This window comes from Herpailurus yagouaroundi, unplaced genomic scaffold (assembly GCF_014898765.1).
Source record: "Herpailurus yagouaroundi ecotype Mexico unplaced genomic scaffold, PumYag 198, whole genome shotgun sequence".
NCBI lineage: Eukaryota > Metazoa > Chordata > Mammalia > Carnivora > Felidae > Herpailurus > Herpailurus yagouaroundi.
Window position 1 is genome coordinate 6125489 of NW_024412429.1, and position 24988 is coordinate 6150476.

At 36.3% G+C, this 24988-nt stretch overlaps 1 protein-coding gene across 1 annotated transcript in view; it reads right to left on the reverse strand.

The window, feature by feature from the left end:
- The window catches only part of PACRG (parkin coregulated), a 515648-nt gene that overhangs the window by 433190 nt on the left and 57470 nt on the right, over positions 1–24988 (reverse strand). Inside the window, exon 2 of the mRNA XM_040448603.1 lies at positions 14127–14261. Coding sequence (XP_040304537.1) covers positions 14127–14261 — 135 coding nt within the window. The remainder of the gene's footprint in view (positions 1–14126; positions 14262–24988) is intronic.

Here is a 24988-nt window from a genome sequence, read left to right on the forward strand (position 1 = left end):
AACTCTTAACTCCAACACTGAGACAGGAACAAGATAACTATATATTACACATACACACATACACATACACACATTATATATGAACGTGAGAACCAGGGGTTGGCAAAAAATTTTTGCAAGTCTTTTCCCTGTAATTTTTCCAAGTCTAAGTTTTAATACCTTCCAAAGAGATTTAATATACATCCATGTGTGATTATACACACACATAGATATGCACATAAAATCACGCAACACACATTAGCTGCTAACATTTGTTTAAATATAAGGGCTCCCGTGAGAAATGCAAAGAGTATTTTGTTTCCATTTTTTTTACATGAAAAATTGTAGATTTGGTCTTACAGTTAAGAAAGATTGCATCTCGAGACAGTTCTTTCTCTGTAGCTAAGGCAAGATAGTAAGCTAACTGAGAAAGCAACTGGATCGTTAAGACCCCTGGCTAATATGATCAAAAAAAGCTACAAATCCTGGGTGAAAAGTTCCAAAATACACAGCCGTTCTCAAAAGTAAGAAAGGTAAACACCAAGTTCCCAGAAATGAAGAGAGAACTCAAATTTCAAGAGGGGAGGAGGAGCCTGGTGAAGAAACCTGGAACTTGATTCCCATAAAGGTTAGGTCAGAACCCATCCCTGTGGAGAAACACCTAGAAGCACAGTGCAGGGGCGTCTCTACATCCCGGGGCACGAGGGGCCCCAAGGAAAGTGTGCTCCACAGAAGGGAAGCTCCCAGGAAAGTTTCATGAAGCACCCAAGAAAACAGAACAGATGGGAGCAACTGGAAGATTTAAACTCACATCCGGGAACCACAGATAGTAGATAATGTGAAGGAAACTTTAAATGACTATGTGCAAAATATAAAACCTGATAAAGATAGTAAAAGAAACCATAAAGCAAGAAAAAGACATAATGAAAGAAAAAGAAAAAAAATAGGCAAATCTTCGAAGGAAACAAAAAGAAGTTGTGGAATTGATATTCAATGAAACTGAATTAAAAAAAAAAATCCACACACAGGTTAAGGAGTACGTTAAACCCAACTGAAGAAAGTGAATTATTAAATTGGAAGACAGATTTAAGGAAACAGCCTATAATGAAACAAGTGGATTAAAGAGATGGAAATAAGAAAAAAAGGGATTAAAAGATATGAAAGTTACAATAAGTCTGACTTGTATTTAATAGGGACTCCAGAGTCATCAAATTTAAGTCAGATTGAATCTCAAACAGGATAAATATTTAAAATTCACACCTTGGTAAAAGCATGAATAATAGTGTATGTTTCAAAATACAGTGTAGAAATTTGGAGTTAGTGATGTGTCATTGATACCTGGGATTGCCACAATATGTAGACATATAGGAATGTGGATTGATCACCTCATGGTCATTTTAAAAGTAAAATTTTCTATTTGTTTACATAGTAACAGACTGAAGCAGGAGAAAAAAAAATATATATATATATGTACACAAATGTATGAACTAGTAAAAATTCTGTAGAGACTCTCAATTTAAAAAACTTTGTTTACAGAAATTATTTGAACCTTATCATTCAAGTAGCAAATGTTTAACATACTGAATACAGGATTAAAAATTTATGAACGATGCAAAAGCAAGCAATTTGGTTTAAGATTTGATATGTGTCCTCTGCGTTTCAATTTCTTCATTGAACAATGATGTACTCTAGTCAATAAGCTTCTCAAGACCACAGAACCCTTATCAGCTGGGCTACAGAGCTCACCACTGAGTCTCACCCATGAGAGTTACTCACTTCTTTTATGAATAGATGAGTCATTGTTGCCTAAGCGTTGATGAGATCACATTATTTCTCTGTCATGGACTACAGCCCCATGAGGGACAGAACTAAATTGGACTCAGCTGTTTTAAATAGCATCTGGACAAGAGTATCTGACACAGCGTCTTCCAACGTGTCACAAAATTACCTAGGAAGATACAGACAAGGAGGAAAACTCAACATGCAAATGAAACTAGGCATAATAATGAATGCACAAGCAGAAAAAAAGAGGAATTTCTACATATGATGAGGCCAATGAAACTAGACTGAAAAACAACAATTGGTGGTCAACTCATGTTTTGCAACCATTGGTACCCATCCAAAAGTCGCCAGATGGTTTTTTCATCCCTCCTACACTTTCTCTCTCCGGAAGGTAAGGTCAGAACAGACTTAGTTGGGGGCGGGCATGGACTCAGCCACCATCTTGCCGCTGTGAAGTAGTTGCTTTTAAGACAAAGACAAAGCCATCTGCTTCCATTCTGATCTCTGCTATATCGCTGCTACGTCCATTCACACCCAACTCTCAGAAACCATCTGAACAGGAAGTAGGGACAGAGACTCCTGGTAGCACGTTGCACTGCATCCTGGAAAGCAGCATGCCCCACAAGCACAATGTTGCAGGTAAGGGCAGAGGAAAACACAGCTGGGTGCAGGTGCATTTTCAGGATTGTATGTGCTTTTCGGATCTATCTGTCTTTGTGTCAGTAGTCACAGAGGGTCCCTGTAAGGCCAGCAAAACAGGACAAGATGAAGCATCTTCATACTGGGCACTGGATGTTGGCTAGGAGCTGGGCAGTCTACCTAAGTAATGCTGATAAGGAGAGCTCACCCGAATCCAAGCAGAGTGTTTTAGCAAACACAAATTCTAGATTGAGGTAAAATTGAAGTTATGTAAACAGTAATATATGGGTTTTATAAACATCTTACACAATATGAAATGGAATATCATCTTATAGATTTAGAGGATGAGGAGGCCCTTTAACTTCATTACTGCAGAAATCAGTGATTTTCAGAAATGGGCATTCTCCAGGATTCACAAAGCCGGACCTCTTCATAGAAGAAAAGCAGAAATCCATTTGTTGCCAATAGGCCAAGGCAAAAAGAAAATGAGATTTTACCCTTAGGAAATAATCAGACATGCTTGCAAGACACAATATATACAAATGTACAATGATGTTGATAATAGTATTGCTTGTATTAACAAAAGGTTGAAGAAAAGCATTACTATCTAAGAAAAACATTAATATCCAACAATAGGGAACTGGTTAAATTGTAAAGTACTCTAGAGATTCCCAAAATGATTTTTAAAGTGCACATTCATTGATGTGGAAAGATGGTTATGACTTGTAATTAATTGAAAAAAGTTATGAAGTATGAGTAAAATGTTTTTTTAAAAATTTTCATACATATGCAGATTTGCAAATGCAGAGGAAGAGGGGTCTGAAAAGTTCACACTAACAGATTAATAGAGGCTACCTTAGGGTTGTGGGATTACGGTTAACCCATATTTTTTCATTTTTTCCAATCTGGGTTATGGAATATGAATAAATCACAACATTATCCATGATAAACTTGCTTGTACAATAACTTTAAAACCAATATGTATAATGATATAAGTGGAGAAATAAGCAGTGTGAAGTTTGTAGGACTAAATACAGTAATGGAAGTAAAATTGGAACTTGATGTCGTGATACACAAATTGATACTAAAGACAAGAGAAAGCAGAAGAAAGCTCTCATAGAAGTTTAAAACATGTGAATAAGGAGATGACTATATTGAGGGAGACAATGATAGAAATGGCAGGATAAAATTTATTTACACACTGCATGTATTTGTTGTAAGAAAGAAAAGAGAAAAGTTGTAACAAAAATAATCATCAATGACATTACAGGGAAAAAAAAAAACTTTCCTCACTTGAGAAAAAAATTCAAGTAAGTAGACAGAATAAACTCACTATATTAAAAAAAGAATCGATGAAAGCAAAAGATACACATGGAAGCAACTTTTAATTATACAAAAATAGTGCAATTACCCAGGCTGCCAAACAAAATAAACAAGCAAACAAAAACAGACCAAAGGAATAAAAATCAGACTGGTCTTATTTTCTCAACAATCATATGTTAGAATATAATGACACTACATTCTTCAGAGCCATAGAGGGAAACAGTTGAAATTTAAGAATGTTAATATGAATCACAAACTGCATTGCTGAAAAATTATATTTCAAGATATTCAAGCATTCAGAAAGATTCAACCCATGGACCCACTTTTTATAAAATTGTCTAAAGATATACACGAAAACAGAGAAAAATGAATCTGAATGAGAACTCGAATGGAAGTTTAGGGTTTCAAAGTTTTACGTGTTTTCATCATTCAGACTGGAATGCAATTTTGGAAATTCTGTAGGGTTTTTTTTTTTTTTTTTTTGTCATAAGGGATATGTCTTAGATTGGGGGGGAGGCAAAGATTGGTTTTTATAATGATTTTGTCAACTATCTACATTTGTTTTTATACTTTTCTCAATAGCAAGAAATGTGTTTTGTAGTTAATACAACTTTTTGTTAGTATTTGTTTCTGTTCTCCAAAAATATACCAAAAACATGTTCACAATGATGAGTACACTGAGGTGGTGGTCACTGTAGAGCATGACCTGCTAAAGGAGATACCATGTGTACCACCCCCGAAGCAAAGCCACACGGAGACATATATTGGCATGCCTCTTTTCTAAAGGCCTTGAGTAATGACCATGGGAAATGTTAAAAATGCATATTAAGCTATGATTGTCTTTTTTGTTGGTGGTGTTATCAAACTGGAGAGAACTATTAATTATTAGTACTCCTGTGGCTGTTAGGTCCATTATGAATTTCCTGTCCTAATTAGGTCTTTGAATGTTACCTTAAGTCCCTTAAGAATCATCAACACAATTTCAACAAAGCTAAAAACATACATGTAGAAGGAAGACTGAACAAAACTATCAATTACTAAAAGTTATCTCAGAATAAATAGTCTTCTTGTCTTCTGTATACATTTTATTTTATCTATTTTCTAAATTTTCTAAAATAATCATCTATTACTTTTAAACTAGAAAAAAATCAGAAAAATCTAAGAAAAAATGCATACCATTTTTATATGCCATCTAATGACAAATAGCTTTCACAAGGTATTGTATACACTATGATCTCAATTATGCAAAAAGAAAGAAAAGACAGAAATACTTTAAAAAATGTCAACAACTGAATTCAATGAATTGTGGAATGATGTGTGATTTATTTAGTCCTTCTACTTTCCAATATTTTCTTATTTTATAAGATAAATATGTATATATTTCATATTGAGAATAGAACTTTATAAGTAATGATAAAGGATCAATTTTTTTTAATGTTTACTTAAGTTTGAGAGGGAGAGAGACAGTGTGCTAGAGGGGGAGGGGCAGACATAGAATCGGAAGCAGGCTCTAGGCTCCAAGCTGTCAGCACAGAGCCCAACAAGGGGCTCTAACCTATGAACTGTGAAATCATGACCCGAGCCAAGTCCGATGTTCAACCGACTGAGCCACCCAGGCGCCCCAAGGATAAATTTTCTTTTTACATGAATTCGTCTGATTATCCCATCAGTGCTAATTTTTACATAGAACGTTCAAGGTCAGAATAACCTTTTTGACAAAGCTAAAATGTAATTTCCTAAAATTGCTGCCTCAGATACGGATTAAAATTGATATCAGTATTCATTAACACTTTATTTAGATTTTACCTGAAAGAAAAGGAGAAATTTTAATACAACGGCAGGGGGTTGAAAATTCACTCGATATCTAGAAGCCTCAAATGTAGAGACACTTTGACCACTCTAAATAAAAGCATCAAACAAACATTGATTTTTTTTTTTTACTATCATACCATCAATCCAATTCGACTTGTCATCCGTCAAAGAACTTCTGATCTCAAAAGTGCTTCAATGAAGAAAAGGGATATGTGACAAGTGATAAGACAGAGTGGGAGCCACTCATTAAATTACTAATTGGAACAGAGCTGGAGATTCACCCTCCAGGCAGATACCGAAAAACCATCAAAGTCCGGTTTATGTCCCCAAATGGAACTTTCTAACAAGCAGTGACACACATTTTTAGTTTGAAGATTGGAGTACTGATACTCCTGAAATGGCAGCATCAATCCCTAGGAGGGTGGCAGGAAACCCCCATCTTCATGGGCGGGTGAGTGACAACACAGTGTCTCAGCTGTGACGCCCTAACACTACCAAGACCGCTCCTACTTTTCAACAGGGGGTCGTTTCACTAGGAAAGCAGGAGTGATTTGTTTTTCTTCCAGTTGTCAGTCCACCGAGATCTGAAAATTACAACACTGCTTTTCCCCTTGGGCCCCGGGGAATGTGAATTGTCTTCAGCCGAGGCCGACCAAATCACTGTCACAGAGCGGCGGGCGACCTTTCTTTTCAATCTATGCACTTTCCAGGAGTTATAAATCAGTTGACTTTCAAGCTCGATGAGATGGCATATGCCCTAGTTTGAAGAACAGATGGAGGCTTGGGGGAAAATTGTTTCTGCAGGCTTGCCACAAGCAGTACTGCTCCATAAAAGTGAACCATTCGCACTAATTTCTCACATAAATTATAGAGGCAGCAGAGAGCACCAGCCCATTCAGCAGAAAACCTCTCATCTAGCTTTCAGAGGTCATCGAACCAATTTAAATTAAAGTTATTTCTGATACACGGCTGTGTTTTCATGCTCTACACTTTTAAGACATCGCAATTTACATCAAATAAAAGAATGGCATTTAATTGCACAAGCAGCCCCCTCCTCCAAAAAACACAGACCAGCACAGTAATTGCCAGAGGATTTTTTTTTCAAGACTTCTCTGTCTATTAATTAATCACAGAGGAATTAATAGTGGAAACATGGCAGCTCACGTGTACAAAAATCAGGTAAATTGTCTCTTCTTTTGTAAAATTTGCCTTACAAATTCTACTAAGGCCTGCTATCCAAACTCAAGCTTTGGCAGTTATCAAAAGAAATAGAAACTCCAAGAGAACAATTCCAAGAGAACATCCATTCTTCTTCATGTGAAACAAATTATTCAACTCTTAAATAAATTTGCCTGCAAGATTTCAGAAATCAACATTGGTGTTACCTGGGATAGGGGTGGGTATAGATATAACACTAATTTTTTTGAATTCTTAAGAAACTGAAACATTAAGAAATTGCAGGTACCAAAGGACTAATGATTAATCAAAATTATAGAATTTCGAGAACAATATAATGAGGACTAATGGATCAGGTATCATGTCACGGAGTGGCTTACTTTAAATGCAATACTATTTATGGATAATGAGCTACCATGGTTTGGGGTTGATTTTAATTGTAAGAAAATTAGTGCATGATTTTAATAATGATTATATTCAATAACTGTTTTTCCTAGTAGGAAATTATCAGTTATGTCAATGAAAACAGTCACACTGACAGAGCTTTTTATAGTTCATGAATATCAATGCTACAGAGAACTGAAAAGAACCGAGAAAAAGAACAAACTGAGAAGAAATTCTGAAGAGTCATGCATGAGTTTAGTGACTCATGAGTCATCCCAGAATTGTGGGTGTGGTCCAGCCAATTTTAAAAATAAATTTAAGCACGCAATTAATCTATGCACATCATTTTCTTTACTTGGATGTTCAAACTGGACATACATATTTAGTCATTTAGATAAATGAACTTGCCATTTTGAAATTTAAGAAATCTGGGGTGCCTGGGTGGCTCAGTTGGTTAAGCATCCAACTTCAGCTCAGGTCACGATCTCACAGTCCGTGAGTTCGAGCCCCGCGTTGGGCTCTGGGCTGATGGCTCAGAGCCTGGAGTCTGCTTCCAGTTCTGTGTCTCCCTCTCTCTCTGCCCCTCCCCCGTTCATGCTCTGTCTCTCTCTGTCTCAAAAATAAATAAACGTTAAAAAAATTTTTAATAAAAAAAATTTAAAAAAAAGAAATTTAAGAAATTAAAAAAATCAGTTTACATATAATCAAAGGAGCATTTTCATAATAAAAGTCCAATCCACCAAAACCATTGCATAGAATTCTGGACTGTGCATTCAAACTTACTGGAGTTTCTAATCAATCTTTATCCCCCAAACTATTTCATGAACATCTCAAAATATACTTATTTTAATAATTATGAAACAATTTTTTTAATGTTTATTCATTTTTGAGAGAGAGTGAGCAAGTGAGTGGGGGAGGGGCAGAGAGAGAGGGAGAGACAGAATCCCAAGCAGGTTCCACGTTGTAAGCACAGAGCCAAGGACACCATGTTGTCAGCACAGACACTCACGAACAATGAGATCATGACCTGAGCCGAAACCAAGAGTCAGACGCTCAATCGACTGAGCCACCCAGGCACCCCATGAAACAAAACTTCTTAGAGCTCCCATAGTTAAAAAGACGCCATCCCAATCATCTAGCACCTGGTCACTGATAAAGATGCAAAACACGTCATGAAACAGTGTCTAGAGAAGTAAAACTTGAGGATAGTCAATCTGTTCTAGTACACTTTCCATTCACTCAACACGGATCACTGGGCACCTACTCTATGCCAGGTGCTGCTCTAGGCACTGGGATAAATGAGTGAAGAAACCAGAAATACAAAGATCCCTTCTTTAGATTTCAGAATACGCCATTTTATTTGACCTTGATATTGGCTCCATTGTAGGTCCCTATCTGGTTTTCATTTTCTTTCATTTTTCTTAATATATGCTAACTTTCTGTATTTTGTAGTTCTTTATATAAACATATCAATACATTTATATAACACATCTGTTTAAGAATTAGAAAAGGTTGTTCTTAGTTACCTGATTAATGTTAATTTATGAAGTCACTTTTTAATAGAAAAACCAAGTTGTGTGATCCAAGTTTTAATCATCAAGTAACTGTATGGTGAATACATTCACCTTAGGGGAAGTATGCTTTTGTGATGACATTGTGGACATCTCCAAAAGGCCAGTACAGAAGATCAGGTTCTTGGCAGAGAGGTGAGACTACCTAAAGTCCATTCTCACACACACCCGCCTATGCGTACCAGTTGTGACCTTGTGAATTTTATGTCAGTATAACAGGTTACTAACACCATTTACATATTCAATAAGGGATGAGAAAACAAGAATGCAGAAATGCCCCCCCCCCCCCACGGCGATGCCACTTTGAACAAAGCCTGCGACAACCTTGCCAGATGAGAGACTGTAAGTTGCTGACAAAGCCCACTTTGAGATTTTCCCTTTATTAGACAATCTGGATGTTTGCTATCTGAGCTGCCTTTGTAATAGGGTTTGTATTATATCCTGATTTGGCTGGACATTTATAGGGTATCTATTTCTTACTCAAACCTACCTAATAACTGGGACACCTTTGTGCATGTTCATTAGAAATTTAGTGAAAGCAGAACTCTTAGTGTATGTCACATTTTGTCCAAAAGCATGGTACCATGGATAGATAGAGAAAGGTGATTTCTATCAATATCTACTATATCAAAATGCCCATAAAGTGAAGGAACTTAAGAGACACCTTAGCGTAGTTGTAGCTCTCCAAACTAAATGGTTTATAATACCATATCGTTAATTAAAAAAAAAAAAAAAACAACTCCAATGTGATTCTGACATTTTTATTCAACTCCTTCTGCCAAGGTCTATATCAAAGTGGCTATTTTAAAATAACCTGTGTTTCAAGGCACCTGGGTGGCTCAGTCGGTTAAGCATCTGATTTCAACACCTCAGAACCTGAAGCATGCTTCAGATTCTGTCTCCCTCTCTCTCTCCCTCCTCTGCTCACAGTCTCTCTCTCAAAAATAAAAACACAAAAAGTAAATATAAATAAATAAATAAATAAATAAATAAATAAATAAATAACCTGTATTACCATGCCATTTTAAAACAATGGCTTGTTATCAGAATTTATAAGACAGTGAATTTCATGGGTTGCCTAGGATTTATATTTCTGCTCCTTATTAAGTGTGTAAATAGCGATTATTTCACATTCATTCCAGTGACTACTCCTGATGACTTCAGATTCCTGTTGAAAAGAGAGAACTAGGAAGGGCTCCTGTTCCTTCCCCAAAGTGACCTTGTAAGAACTAGAGGGGAAACTGTGCATTCCAGGGAGTAACAAACAAACAAAGAAAAAAGGAAAGGAAGGAGGGAGTAGGAAGGGAAAGGGAGGAAGAGTAAGAAGTAGAAGAGGAGGAGGAAAAGAAGGAAATAGGAAGGAGGAGGAGCAGGGAGGGGCAGGGAGGAGAGGAAAGGGGGTGGGGGCGGAAAGGAGCAGGGAGGAGGCGGAGAAGGCAGGACAGCTCCAGAGGAGACCTGAAGGGTGCCTGAAACTTACTGGGTTAGGGGTGGGAGCGGGGATGGACCCTGGTGGGGAGGCAGAAGTGAGAAGACAGGTAACAGAAAACTGTCCTACTCCCAGATGGAAATTTAAGATGTGGAAACTCAAACGCAATTTTAGAACGTCTGTTGTTCATGCTGAGTATCTGTCTGCTTTGTAACTTATCCAAACTGTTGAGCTGCTTCTCCCTCCTGTTGCCTGTACTCTGGATATTGGAGGTAGCAGCCATAGAATAAAGTCATGTCCCCTGAATGTTGGTAGAGTCAAGGAGAAGAGAGAAAAAGAGACAGACTTAAAAATTTTTGTTTAAGTCATTATTGTGTTTTTTAGTGTCTTTAGCCATTAACAATTAACAGTTCTTTAGCTATATTCAGAAAACACATATTTAAAAATAAAAAGTATGCCAGAGCTTGCCTGATAGATTTCATATTACAGATCAGAGCTACTCATTTTTCCTAGATAATTCACTTGCCATTGATAAGTATATGGAAAAATTTCACTACCAAAATTTTGTAAAACTTTTTTCACGTTTACCAAGGAATATACGATAAGCGTACACAGCCATGGTAAAAATGCATGGATCGGTCCTTCTTTTTCATTTTAACAGTAATTTGCAGATACATATAGTCATCTATCTGGCCAGCAGTTTCAGGCATTTATTCTGACTGCCACTGTCTTAATGTAGAACAGCACTGTCTAATATGGTAACCATGTGGCTATTTAAATTAAAATTAATTAAAATTAAAAATGTAGCTCCTCACTCTCACTAGGGACATTTCAAGTGCTTAATGGCCACATATGGCTAGTTGTAATTATTAGACAGTGCAGATGTAGAACATTTCCACCATTGCAGAAAGTTGTATTAGACCGTGCTCTGATTTTCAGCGATACCATAAAGACTAGACTGCACAGATTCGGCATTTGGTCTGCCTTGTTGTTTTGGCATTTGGAACAAATAGCCACTTTCATGTGCAATATACTAGGGTGGCAGTTGGAAGATATGGGTTGAAAAATCTAAATGTGCAAACGACATTTACCTACGTCTAACTGTTACTTCCAGTTTCTGACTTTATTAGGTCATTTATACGTAGTTACCAGACAGTAACTCTATTTCAAGAATATAGGATGATTTCTAGTATAGTGATGATGGGGAACAAGTAGGGAACTTGGGGTCATGGGCAGGAACCATCAGTGACTTCCCAGACGAGCTGAGTCTCAGATGCTGGGACAGCCTCCATCACGCTTCAGGACAGTAGCTCCTAAGTATTTCAGAGTCAATACCTCTTGAAATTCTGATAAAAGATTTACGACTTCTTCCAACTTAATCATGCACACCATTTCAGGCACTCACAAACCCTTGGAGTCCCAGTGGTGTCACAAGAGTATGGAGAGGGGACCACTATTTTCCTGAGAAACAGAGCTATTCAGAAGTCTTTAAGGGGGAGATGAGTGATATGAAGACCTGGGCTCCTGGGCCCTGTCGGCACGCAGGAAGGAAGTGCAGTGCAGGGTCCTGGGTTGTTTTGTTTTTGTCTTTGTTTTTATTCTGTGGGGTGTGGGAGGGTAGCCCTGCTTCCTTCAACGTTCAAGGCCCCTCCTGAAGTATGGCATCCTAAAGAAGCCCTCCCCCGCTCAAGTACCAGACTGTCCTCACAGCACATGCACCAAAGGAATAATTATGATTATATTGGGAGATTGTCCACAAGCCTATGCTTAATAATTCTCACATTTTACTTTCAATATTAGAGTAGTGTAATTGAAATGTGGTTGGCGAGACTTTAAAAAGACAGAAGCCTACAGGTTATAGGATAAGACGTTTCCTTAAATGTATGCTATTGTTCCACCAATGGCAGCAAATAAATTGCTTCTTTTTTATTCTGACTTTTTGGCTTGCTGAATCAGTAGTCTCATCAGAAATTACTTAAAAGAATTAACATAGCTATAAAAACCAAAAGTAGTTTATATCCCTTCTGGCTATTGTATTATCAAAGATAAAGCAAAATGATTCATCCTACATTTTCATTATTTTCAAGATGATTTTCTTTCCTAGTCTCTTGACACTTCCAAAAGTTACTCATAAAGTTATTTGAACAGGTAAAAATAAACCTATAAAATTTTTTATTGACATAATTTTTATGTGCTGTAATTGCTTAAAACACTAAAATCCACTCACTTTTTATAAGGAATTATAGCATATTGTTTTACTCCATAGGAATGAGGTTTTTCAGAAAGTCCACTGTGTTACCTAGTGGAACCAGTATATAGACAAACACAAAATCCATGTAATTAATCAAATATAAACAAACCCAGAAGTTACAGTAAAGTTTTGGGAATATATACTTATGTTAAGACTAAAATATCTTGGGGCGCCTGGGTGGCGCAGTCGGTTAAGCATCTGACTTCAGCCAGGTCACGATCTCGTGGTCCGTGAGTTCGAGCCCCGCGTCGGGCTCTGGGCTGATGGCTCAGAGCCTGGAGCCTGTTTCCGATTCTGTGTCTCCCTCTCTCTCTCTGACCCTCCCCTGTTCATGCTCTGTCTCTCTCTGTCCCAAAAATAAATAAACGTTGAAAAAAAAAGACTAAAATATCTAAATTACTTATATTTGCTATAAATTCTTTCTCATTATATGCACATTGTCATATAACAAATTCACATTTTAATAGAAATGACTGAAACCGAGATAGAGATAGTCATGTTCTTCATCCTCCTAAAAAACTTATGACAAAATTTAATAACAGGGACACCTTCGGGATTTCTATCGCCAAACAACTTATAGTAATTCTAAGTTCAGTACTTGAATACCAAAAGACTGCTCGAGATTTAGAAATGCTTGATAATTATATGAAAACATTTAAAGACATACAGGAAAACAGCACAAACAATTCTCTCAGTTTTTCCATAAAGGAAGGAAAAGATTAATTTTGATGAATCTAAGTATTTGCTTTGATGAATTCTTTATTTTGGTCATTTAATTTTTTTAATGTGAATTTATTTGTACCAATCACACACAATTCCTACCTTCACCTTCAGACACTATTGTGGGACTTTTTAGTTAAATGGGTCAATTGCTTCACTTGGATGATATTTGGCAAAAACCTTTTATGTTCCTCAGTCTGATGTGATACGCATGCACAACTCTGTCTTTAGCCCGAGACACCCTTTTAGCTGATAAATATCACCCAAAGCAAAGTCCTTGATAACACGAAATAATTAAATAGCGGAAGCTGTTTAGAGATCAGCATTTCGTTTTTCAAATTAAATGTAAAAGCCTTCTCCAGTTAAGAGATTGGCAAGTTTTTACAAATAACATCAGTGAGCCTTTTAGAAAGAAACACAGCCACATTACAATGGAGTCATTAGGCAATACATTTATTTTGAAGCCAATTAACCTTTTGTCAGAAAAATGTCGGTGCCGTAATGGTTTCGGCGTGGAGGTCAGCCTCTAACCGGGCACGTATGACAGCCACCGCCACTGACACGTGCTGCAGACAGGGAGAGAGTGCGGCAATGAGAACCAACCTTCTTTTGTATTCTGCTCTGCATTTCCAGGGAGCAGACAATCTTGACCTATCCATTTAGGTAATTAAAGCTTCCATTTGGAAGTGTCCTGCAGGAAGGTGAAATTTGGAGGAGATAAATGGCTGTTGCTCTCCGTATTCAGCCACCAGTTCCATCATTTGATGGACTGCCTGAAACAGGCCGGGCTGCCAGGTTCTCATAAAAATAGAGATGAATTGGGCAGCGGACGATTCTCTAAGGCAAAGCAACTCTGTCATTTTCTGTTTTGCAGGCTATAATTTAATTGTTAGTCAAGGTGGACAGCTGACACAAGGGGGGCCTTCTCTAAGAGCTTACCCACCACCTTCCATTCTCTGAGAAATCACCGCAGCTTATTTGGTTAGCCAACTTGGTTCGGTGTTGGGAGATGTCGCTCCAGCGGTACACGGCTGGTTCCCCCAGCTGTGCCCTGACTTACCTTCCACGCGATTTTGTTTCCTTTTGAATCATGCTCAAGGGCAATTGGGAAATCTCCTCGTTCATAAAATTTTCGAAATGCTGTGGGCTTCGTTGGTCTTTCTTTAAATGCTCCTGCAACTGGTGGGCCTCTCACCTTCAAAGGAAAGGAAAAAAATAGGAATCAGGTTTTAAAAAATACTAAAAAATGCACAGCGAAAAAGGCTTTACTTCAGTTTTAGTTCATATGAAATATTCTGGAAGATAAAGACCTAAATGTCTAACGATGGAAAACAGCAGCTTCACTAATACAAAAACTTACAGAGGAGAATTATTTTATAATCATTATTAAGAATTTACTTTATTTTGAGTTTCTTTAGAAAGCATTCCTAGAAAAAGTCACTTAAAAACTATTACATTATAAGGGGGAAAAAGCCTAAACGTTTGTTTAAGAAAAAAAAAATTAATGGAGGCATCTAAGTTCCACTTGGAATGTTAAAACTTTTAAGATTTCTAATAATTGCTAATTCTAATTTCTAAATTAAAATTTAAATACATAAAGAAAAATACATATGTATAAATATACAAAAATACATATATTTGAATGTTCAACTATATATATAGTTTATGGAACTATAAACTATACTTTATGGAATACTGAATCATTTTAAAATATGTCCTTTAAATCTTTCTATATACATAAAATGGTAAAATATGTTCTCATGTTAACAACAAACTATGAAAATGTTATATGAAATTAAACTATAATAAGTAAGAAAATTGTAACAAAAACTGGTCGTCTACTCTGTGTAGATATATATCTATATCTGTATATCTATATCTATATATATGTGTATATTAGCATACATTTGATATTATGAATTTGTGAGGAAGTAACATTAGATTACATGTGAATCTTTCATCCCCCAAAACTGAGATTTTTCTCAAAGAAGAAACATTTCATATTGAGTTATTCACATTGAGAATATTTTTTAAATCTGTATTATTTACATATGAACTAATTCATTAGGTTACAAAATTGAAAGCAATTAGTGAACTATTTAGAAAATTACAGACCACTGATAATCTTTCTCTGAAAGTTTATGTTTAGTTTATTTATTATTTTTTAATCTATTTATTTATTTTGAGAGAGATATAGCGTGACCAGAGGAGGGGCAGAGAAAGAGGGAGAGAGAGAATCCCAAGCAGGCTCTGCACTCTCAGTGCAGACTCTGACAGGGGGCTAAATCCCACGACCATGAGATCATGACCTAACCGAGACCAAGAGTCAGATGCTTAACCGACTAACCCACCTCCGGTGTCCCTATTTATTAATTTAATAAAAACATGATTAATTTGTTAATTCTTACTATGAACAAAATAGGAAATAATTTATGTAATATAACTTACTTGATATAATGTTAATTTTTAATATTCATGTAAAAAACTTTAATTTTAACAAAGAAATATATAAAAATATATATAATATAGTAAATATACTAAATAATGACAAATACATTTTTTAATGCACATAGAAACACTAATGCTAGAAACTGAATAGGATATTAAAATATTAACATGATTAAATGCTGAAATGGGGTTGAAGAGTGAGGTAACACAAAGGCATTTATTACAGTTTATTAGAGTTTAGAATTTTCTTCACTACCTAGCACATTATTCCCAGCATACAATTACATAAGTAACTATGGGAAAGCAAGATTGCCTTTCACTAATAAAAGATTTAAAATTTGTTCTGGTATTAGAATTATTGGCCACCATTTTCAGACAAATGTACCTAATTGTTAGGTAACCATATGTATATGATGACAGCTTTGTGCAGAGCTCTGAGCTGGATGTTACATATACATTCTACGCTACATTAGTATAACAGAAACTGTAGGGATGCCGTTCCTGGACTTTAGCAATTCATGGAGTGGTCAATTTTGAATCACATTTTTTTTTTTTGGAAATTGATAAAGAACTGACAACTTTTTATTTTGCCCACAAGTTACATACCACACACACACACACACACACACACACACACACACACATTACCATCTGTCATCATGTCACCATTTTAACACCTCTTAAAAAGTGGTATACATAATCCAAAGAAAGAAAACTTAGCCAAATTAAACCAACATCATGCATATTTATAGAAAGTTATAGTGCAATAGTGCACATGTGTGTTCATGTTTGTGTGCATTGTATTATTGCACAGTACTGATTGCTAGTCAACAATACCTCATTTTTTGTGTTTTTTTAAATTAAAATGTAAATATATAAAGAAAAATACATATGTAAAAATATAAAAATATATATTTGAATATTCAACCATGTATATGTATATGTATATGTATATGTATATGTATATGTATATGTGTATGTATATATGTATATGTATATATATGAATATTCAGCCATAATGAAAGAAGGAAATCTTGCCATTTGTGACAACATGGGTTAAACCTTGAGGGCATTATGCTAAGTGAATAAGTCAGACAAAAAGACTATTATTGTGTGATCTCACTTACATGTGGCATCTAAAAGAACTGAACTCATAGAAATACAGAATAGATTGGGGCGTCTGGGTGGCTCAGTCGGTTGAGCATCTGACTTCAGCTCAGGTCATGATTTCACGGCCTGTGGGTTCCAGCCCCGCGTCGGGCTCTGTGCTGATGGCTCGGAGCCTGGAGCCTGTTTCGGATTCTGTGTCTCCCTCTCTCTCTGCCCGTCCCCTGCTCATGCTCTCTCTTTGTCTCAAAAATAAATAAAAACATTAAAAAATTAAAAAAAAGGAAATAGAGAATAGATTGGTGGTTGCCAGGGTCTAGAGGGTAAGGGTGACATCTATTGATTGTCTTTTTTCATTTGCTTTTTGATCTTCTTGATTCTCAGTGTGATGATTTATTTTCTACTGAAACCTGCCCTTTGGTGTATTGTGAGACTCCAGACCTTCAACCTTCTGATTTAGCTGGTGTTTTCCAACATATCTCTGGCACAGAGGTGGGGAAGGGTACTACCTAATCACTGTCAGGTTGGGGTAGAAATCCTGGTACCCACCTGGCCTCCACTCACTCCGGAGAGGGACTTTCTCATTGACATGGGGTGAAGGTGGGGGCTTCGGGACCACTAGGGAGTACCTGACATCACTACCACTATCAGTACCTGATAGGGAGGGGTAGGAGTGCCCCATTACTGCTCCCCGTTCAGTGCCATAGAAGGGGTGGCCTCATTACTACTGGGCAGTGATGAGATTCCTGTCCCACTAGGAGGCATTCTCTGACAGCCCCAGCAGAAAGGGGTGCCATCTTATTACTGCTGGTTAGGGTGAAAGTCCAAGTTGCCCCCACTTGGTCTCCACGGACACCATGGGTGTTGAAGGCCTCTTTACTGTTCCAGTAGAGATGAAAGGCTCAGTTCCTCATTTAAAACATTCAGCTGCAATGGATATTTAGATCTTTTGTCTGCTCATCATCTGCTAAGCACCTTTTCCAATTTTTCTAGATGTTATTATTTATGCTGTGGAAAGCAAGACTCCCATTTGCTCAGTTCACCTAAATTTTGCTAGAGATTATCTTTCTCTCCTTCCTTTTTATCTTAAAATTGATTTCTCTTTTTCCTTTTGCCTCTTATTCTAAATATACTCCATTGTTTCTGATTCTGAATTCAAAATTCTAACCATCCAAACTTTTAAAGAACCGACATATTTCTCTCTAAGAAGCCTAGAAGGCTTTACAAATGGTTATAAACAAGTTCTATTTGTCTTTCTTCACATCAATTTTCATGGACTCCCTACAGAAATGATCCCATGCCTATAATTCCATGGAGACTCTTTACTTAGTTTGCTATTATGTAATAACTCAACAGTGAGAAAGTTCTTTCTTGAATATTATTATCCTCTGTTTTTATATTTGTGCCACTTACTTATTTTAAAACATTATATTTTTTGGATTCTGGTATAGATCCATTCCAAATTAACTCTTGGAATCTCAAAAGTTGTAATTCTAAAACTGACTAGAATATTTTCAGTTAAACCTGTTAGCACAACATGGGCATTACCTAATTTTATGCAGATGCCCTGTCACTGTCCCTAGATAATATTTTTTCTGTTCCAAATACCTATATACCTATATATACCTACTTAAACCTAACAGAAGGATATAATATTTTTAATGCTCTATACATAATCCATTCCAACATTCTAAGTAATTCTAAAACCCTAAACACGAAAAATCAAGTAAGTAATAATCTCAGGAAAGGTAATAAAGATATTGCTACTGGAAGTCACACAGATGAATGTAGATGGACTAAATAAATTTAAAAATAAGCAAAAAATCTATTAAGAATCCTTATGTACATCCCACTTTATAGAAGAACTACTGTAAATTTTGTTTAATGTCTTAGGAATTTTACTCTGATTCATTACAAATAATATAGGATAAGGAACAATAAATCAAAGTACACTTGTGGGAAAATGCAATTAGGAATTGTCTGAATGGTGGGGGCTGTCCATAAACCAATTAGAAAGAATGGGTGTCACAGCAGAATGCTTTTAATAAAATCTAATGCACTTGAGAACCAAGTTTCTGAATGCACTTTGAAGTGGCTATAAATGACAGGGTACTTTAGATGCCTACACTCATTGAATGTGCTGGGATGGATTTAGGACTTAGATCATAGGCTCTGTCATATGGTCACAGAAACTAATAATAATTAGTAGGAAAGAATTTTAAGCCGCTCTAAAATTCTTCATGATATAGTTTGAAAGTTTCCTTTTCAATAGTTTATTTTTTAGCATAAATGGAAGCTGAGAAATCTATATTTCGTTATTCTAATTGGTCTGATTAGCCAGCTTACTAACATTGAGACAATATGATACAAAGACATTAATTTCCTATTTTCATCAGCTTTAACCTGAAACTTGGCCACTGTAGTTAGGCAAGAGTTATACTATCTCTGAGCTACTCAGGCACTTGCATATTAACCCCATGACTGGCAAATCTGTTGCCATTAGCCTAGATTTCTGAGTAAGTAGCACTATAATTCAGTGTCTGCCCCACATGCCAGACATAATTATTCTAACCCATCAGAAATTTGTCACTACCTAAGGTTACCAAATGACTGAGGAAATGTTTGCAAAAGTATTACAATGATCAAATCTGATTGTAGTACTCGATGGGATACCTCATCATTAACAAAGGTGAGCTTGTATTATTGGGTAAAGATTTCATGAGAAACTTTAATAATATATCAATATAACAGTATAACAAAACATTATGATAGTGATGTTTTTGTTAGTAACAGCCGTAAAAGATAACAAGTGCCTTATATAGTAAAATACATATATTTCAACAAATGTTCAACGTAAACAGACATACTGTGGAGTCCTTCACAATCAGGCCCTACGGGTAATAGTGAATGGCAGGGAAGACATCCAAGTGATGAGGGCAACCTAATTTAGGAAGCTCATTCTACTGAGATCTAACAGGATGGCCTGGAGTCAGGAGAATGTGTGGTCAAGATGTAGTCCAGGCATGAGGTGGCAAAGGCCTTAAATTAGGACGCCATCGATAACAAAAACAAAACCCCCAAATATTATATTCATTGTTTTATAAGCATTTTTGGTTTCAGCTTTTGACAAAACCCACATGAAATGATATTACAGACAAGAAAATCTAAGCTTTGATAGCTTCAAGATCCTGGCAGAAATCACAGAGTTAGTAAGTATTAGGAAAGGGACCCCCACTGCTTTTGCTTCCACAGACCTTGTCCTCAGTCACGATACCAGAATGTTGGGTTTGGGCAAAAACCTAGGGCACATGACTCATTGAATGAGAAGATCCAGAGGGCAGAGATGAGAGAGGCTTCTGACTACAAAGATGCAAATAATCAATTGTTTAAGTTACATAAAAAATAAATTACAGGATGGAGGGAAATCTTATTAAATCACTTAGAAGTCTACCACCTATTACTAATTTTGTGCTTTTGCTTCTAGAATGTATGTACAAATATCATAATTTTTCATTAAATTTTTTTTTAATGTTTACTTGGTTTTGAGAGAGAGAGTGTGAGAGCAGGGGAGGGGCAGAGAGTGAGGGAGACACAGAATCCCAAGCAGGCTCCAGGCTTTGAGCTGTCAGCACAGAGCCTGACGAGGGGCTCGAACTCACAGACTGCGAGATCATGACCTGAGCCTAAGTCAGATCTTAACCAACTGAGCTGCCCAGGCGCCACATAATTTTTCATTTTTATGTCCTTCCCATTTAGTGTACTTTTTTTCACCTAGTATAATATGTCTTGATGCTGCTATGGATAACAGAATTTTGTTTTTTTGTAGCTAAGCAATATTCCACCAACTATTTGCAATTATATTTGAAATTTATATTCTTTCTGATGTTTTTTGCATTTGTAATCACATTATTACAAACATTTCAAGCATATCACATTTTCCCCATTTTATATTATGCCCTGAGAGTCGCTCATATGAGATAATAAAATCAAACTTTTTATTTTATGATTCTTGATAAAAGTATTGTTGATTAAAGGAGAAAAGGTCTTCTGTCTTAGTCTAGCTGGACTGCTAGAACAAAATGCCATAGTATATAACTATTGGTTGCATTTACTGTAAATATCTCTTCACCACCTTTGTTTTCCATTTTTACTTATTAAGCATTTAAAAGTTTAATTTTTTTTTTTTTTTTTTGGTAGAAAAGTTTCTTGGTCTTTTCTTTAATTGTTCTTTTTGTCTCCAGCTTTGAGCTCCTTCATATCATTCCTCTGTCAGGACACTGTGAATGTTGTGCACAATGAATATCGACTAATTAAATCATATCCTTACTCTACTTAAAATCCACCGGGGCGCCTGGGTGGCGCAGTGGGTTAAGCGTCCGATTTCAGCCAGGTCACGATCTCGCGGTCCGTGAGTTCGAGCCCCGCGTCAGGCTCTGGGCTGATGGCTCGGAGCCTGGAGCCTGTTTCCGATTCTGTGTCTCCCTCTCTCTCTGCCCCTCCCCCTCCCCCGTTCATGCTCTGTCTCTCTCTGTCCCCCAAACAATAAATAAACGTTGAAAAAAAAATTAAAAAAAATCCACAAATGATCTCCCATTGACATGCTGCATATACATTCGAAATGAATGACTGGTGATGTGTCTGGTCCCTCCTCCATAGACTCCTCCAGTTATCCCCAAATACTGGGGGATTTCTCCATTCTCAAATATGGCCTGCTCTCTTCAGTCTTCATGATTTTCCTGTTCCACTAACATGTTATTGTCTCTTAGCCCTTCATTCCTTTTTTGCTCCCCCTTCTTCTTCTCCTGAACAACCATGAATTACCTCATGACTCAACACAAACCTCACTAATTCTAAGACACCATTCTTGACAAAGCATATTCCTACCTGTGAGTGGGATCAAGTTCTCCTTCACATCAGACCTGAAATGCTGGAGGGATAAACTGACTGTGACCCTAGATCACTAGCACAATCTGCATGGAGATTATCAGGGAGATCAGGCTATTGATAAAGATTGCGTGTAGTCAAGTGGTGGGTTAAATCTATTGGAAATTGGTAAATTTTCCCAAAGGGAAAGTAAGTATACAGTGAGAAAAAGGCTGAGAACCTGAAACATTTCCTGGAGACATAATAATAATAATGGAGAATAGGAAGAATACAATGGTAGCAAGAAAATGGGGAAGGGTTGTTATCACAGAAATCCACGAATGAGAGGAACACATTTTTTAGTGACACAAGTGGGTCCACTATGAAGAGGTTTGAAAGTTCTCTGAAAATTAAAAAGCTATACTGGCATGACAGGATAGAAACCAGACTGTATATAGTACATTGGGGGATAAATGAACAATATGAAAGTAAAACCAGATGTAGACTTTGAGGGAGACCTCCTGCCCCATGAATTGTCAAAATGCGAGTTTCTAGTGAAGTATAATTGTTAAAGAAGGGCAAAGTTAATAGTGATCGGAAATGGAGAAAGAAAAAAAATATTAATGGGTTATAATACTGGAAGTCGTAAACTAATCACTTGCAGAACTGGAATAGATTTTAGAATAAAATATATGTTTATAACTAATGTACTTACTCTAAGATGGCTAGAGAAACTTGTGATGTACAGGTTTTTCAGTGTTAGAAGCTCATAAATCTGAATTCAAGGACCTATGGTCACATACACTAAAATATTTCTTAGAAATAGAGTGAAGAAACGGTCTCTAAAAAAGCTCCTACCCCTGTCATTAATTCATTGAAAAATGTACTGAATACATAATATTTCCAAGTCACTAGGCTTGGTATTATTGGGGACAAAGAGGTAAGTCAAATATATTATCCTCAAGATATATATCATTTAGGACAAGAGATGAGAATACCTTCCAGACTTTTCTATAGAAATAAGAATGTGATATGCCACAGAAATGCCAAAGAAAGATATATAGAATTCTGTGCACTCTGATGATAAAACATTTCAGTTTTGAGACATTGTTTCTTTTCATTAAAAATGTTATTTAGTCTTACAATGTGCCTATACTTTTCAGTGGAACCAGGCAGAAATATATTTTAATTTCCTACAAACCTGGATTCTGTATAGTTTCAATTAGAAAAAAATTATCAGAAAAATATGGTTGCTATATCATAGACTTGTATATTTATAACCTTTGCAGTTATTAAGGATTAAATCAAAATTAATCACCTGTATTTTATATAAAGTTCTTAAAATTAGTTACCACAATTTTGCAACCAAAAATTCACTACTGATAAGACCAATGCATATTTTCTTTTTATGTAAAACTTCTCACATTAAAATCCACATTTTCTATTTTGAAATTCACTTACATAAATTAGAAAATTTTGCTTAAGATCTAAGGCTGTGTGACATAATTAAATAACTTATATTAATCTAAAATGCTTATAGAGACTAGTTTCAATATGATTAGCATAAATAAAAGCTAAAATTAGTATTGTGAATATGGTAAGTTATAATTAAATTAGAATTGTCATATGATGATTATCCAAAAGGGGAAAAAAACAAAAACAACTTATAATGTAGTTTTTCAGATAGGTAGAATGAGAGGGATACAGTGTTAGTGGAGACAGTAACATGGAATAAGGTGACAAATCTTTCAATTAAAACAATCTAGAAGGGGCGCCTGGGTGGCGCAGTTGGTTAAGCGTCCGACTTTAGCCAGGCCACGATCTCGCGGTCCGGGAGTTCGAGCCCCGCATCGGGCTCTGGGCTGATGGCTCAGAGCCTGGAGCCTGTTTCAGATTCTGTGTCTCCGTCTCTCTCTGCCCCTCCCCCGTTCATGCTCTGTCTCTCTCTGTCCCAAAAATAAATAAACGTTGAAAAAAAAAAAAAAAACAATCTAGAAGACTTCGGCACTAGATTTAACTCTTCTCGACAATTAGTTATGCCCTGCTTTGTTCGCAGAAGGATCATGAAGACAGACACAATACAGAAGAAAGCTTCAGTGTGGAACAGATGACCTACCATACATCACGGGAAAGTGACTGAACCATTTGGAGCCTCAGCTTTCTCAGGGGTCAAATTACAAAATGACACTGACCTCTAAGATCCTTTCTACACCTTTATAACCTAACGTGTGTATTTGTTAATTCAGCAAATATTGAGGACAAACAATATCATCAGAAAATTCACCCCACTGTAGAGTAAGCAGAATCTTAAAAGGCACATAAACTCCCTGTTGAGATCCACAGGGGCTATGGAAATACATCCCTGTTTACATTTCGGGGATTATTTTTCTTAGCTCTATCACCTTTATAATGACCTCAGTTTCATAGATTCTAGACTTCTTCCAGGCTAGGATCCAGTAACTTGATTTAAAAATGCTTCTGCAACAACTTTAGGAAATAAGGAAGTCCCAAAGATTGCTGAGAATATTATGGTTATGTCATTTTAAATTTATAACTAAACTGGAACACACTTGGCACTAAGACATTATTTCAAAATGTTGTCTCTGTGGTCTGAAGTAGTTCTGAAAGCAATACTGGGCTACACAATTTCTCTTAAATTGTTTTGTTTAAAGTAATAGGCATCAGTGGTTCTTTAAATTCTCTGTTGTGGGGGAGAAAGCAGATTGATAGCCTTTCCTAACAAGATGAGATGCAATAATCAAATGATGAGAAAGATACAAAATCTTGACAGTTGAAGGCTAAAAAAGTTTACTCCAAAGCTGTACTCGCGGTCTTGCAGTTAAATATGGGTAAAGGCCACATATTTAAGTGCTTGAGTGGGATTCTTGCCATCAACTTGTCTCCAGAGAGTCATCAGAGATTTCAATTTAGACTATGCTGTTTAGCATCTGTCTTGTAGAACTGATAAAATGCCTGAATCACGGAGACAGCTTGGCTAATACACTGTCACACCTAACACGAAGGCCAAAGAAATAAGTGAGCTAAATGTGAAAGGAGAATATAAATGGGTAAGAGTTTAAAATATATTCTATTCCTCCTACGTCTCTAATGTTGAAAGCATGGTCAGTAGTTTATATCTAAACATATATCTTCTATGTCTTGCAAAAGAGATCTTTCTTACTTGAATAATTGGGAGTAAAAATGTTATTTTTGTATATGTGAAGAAACCGTGACCATTCACATCTGGCCCCCTCTAAAATAAAGTACTTTGAAAGTTCATACAATTAACAGCAGAGATATAACATACACTGATTATAAATGATAAACTCTACTGGTGCGATAAAGGAAGAAAGAAATGTGCAAAAACATGTATGTTATCACATATACAAAGCACACATATTCCAACTTAACTGGAAGATAACAAATAAATACAAGATTAGGGTCTGATCAGTCTGTTTTCTTTGTTTTTTTTTTTTTTTTTTTTTTTTTTTTTTTTTTTTTTTT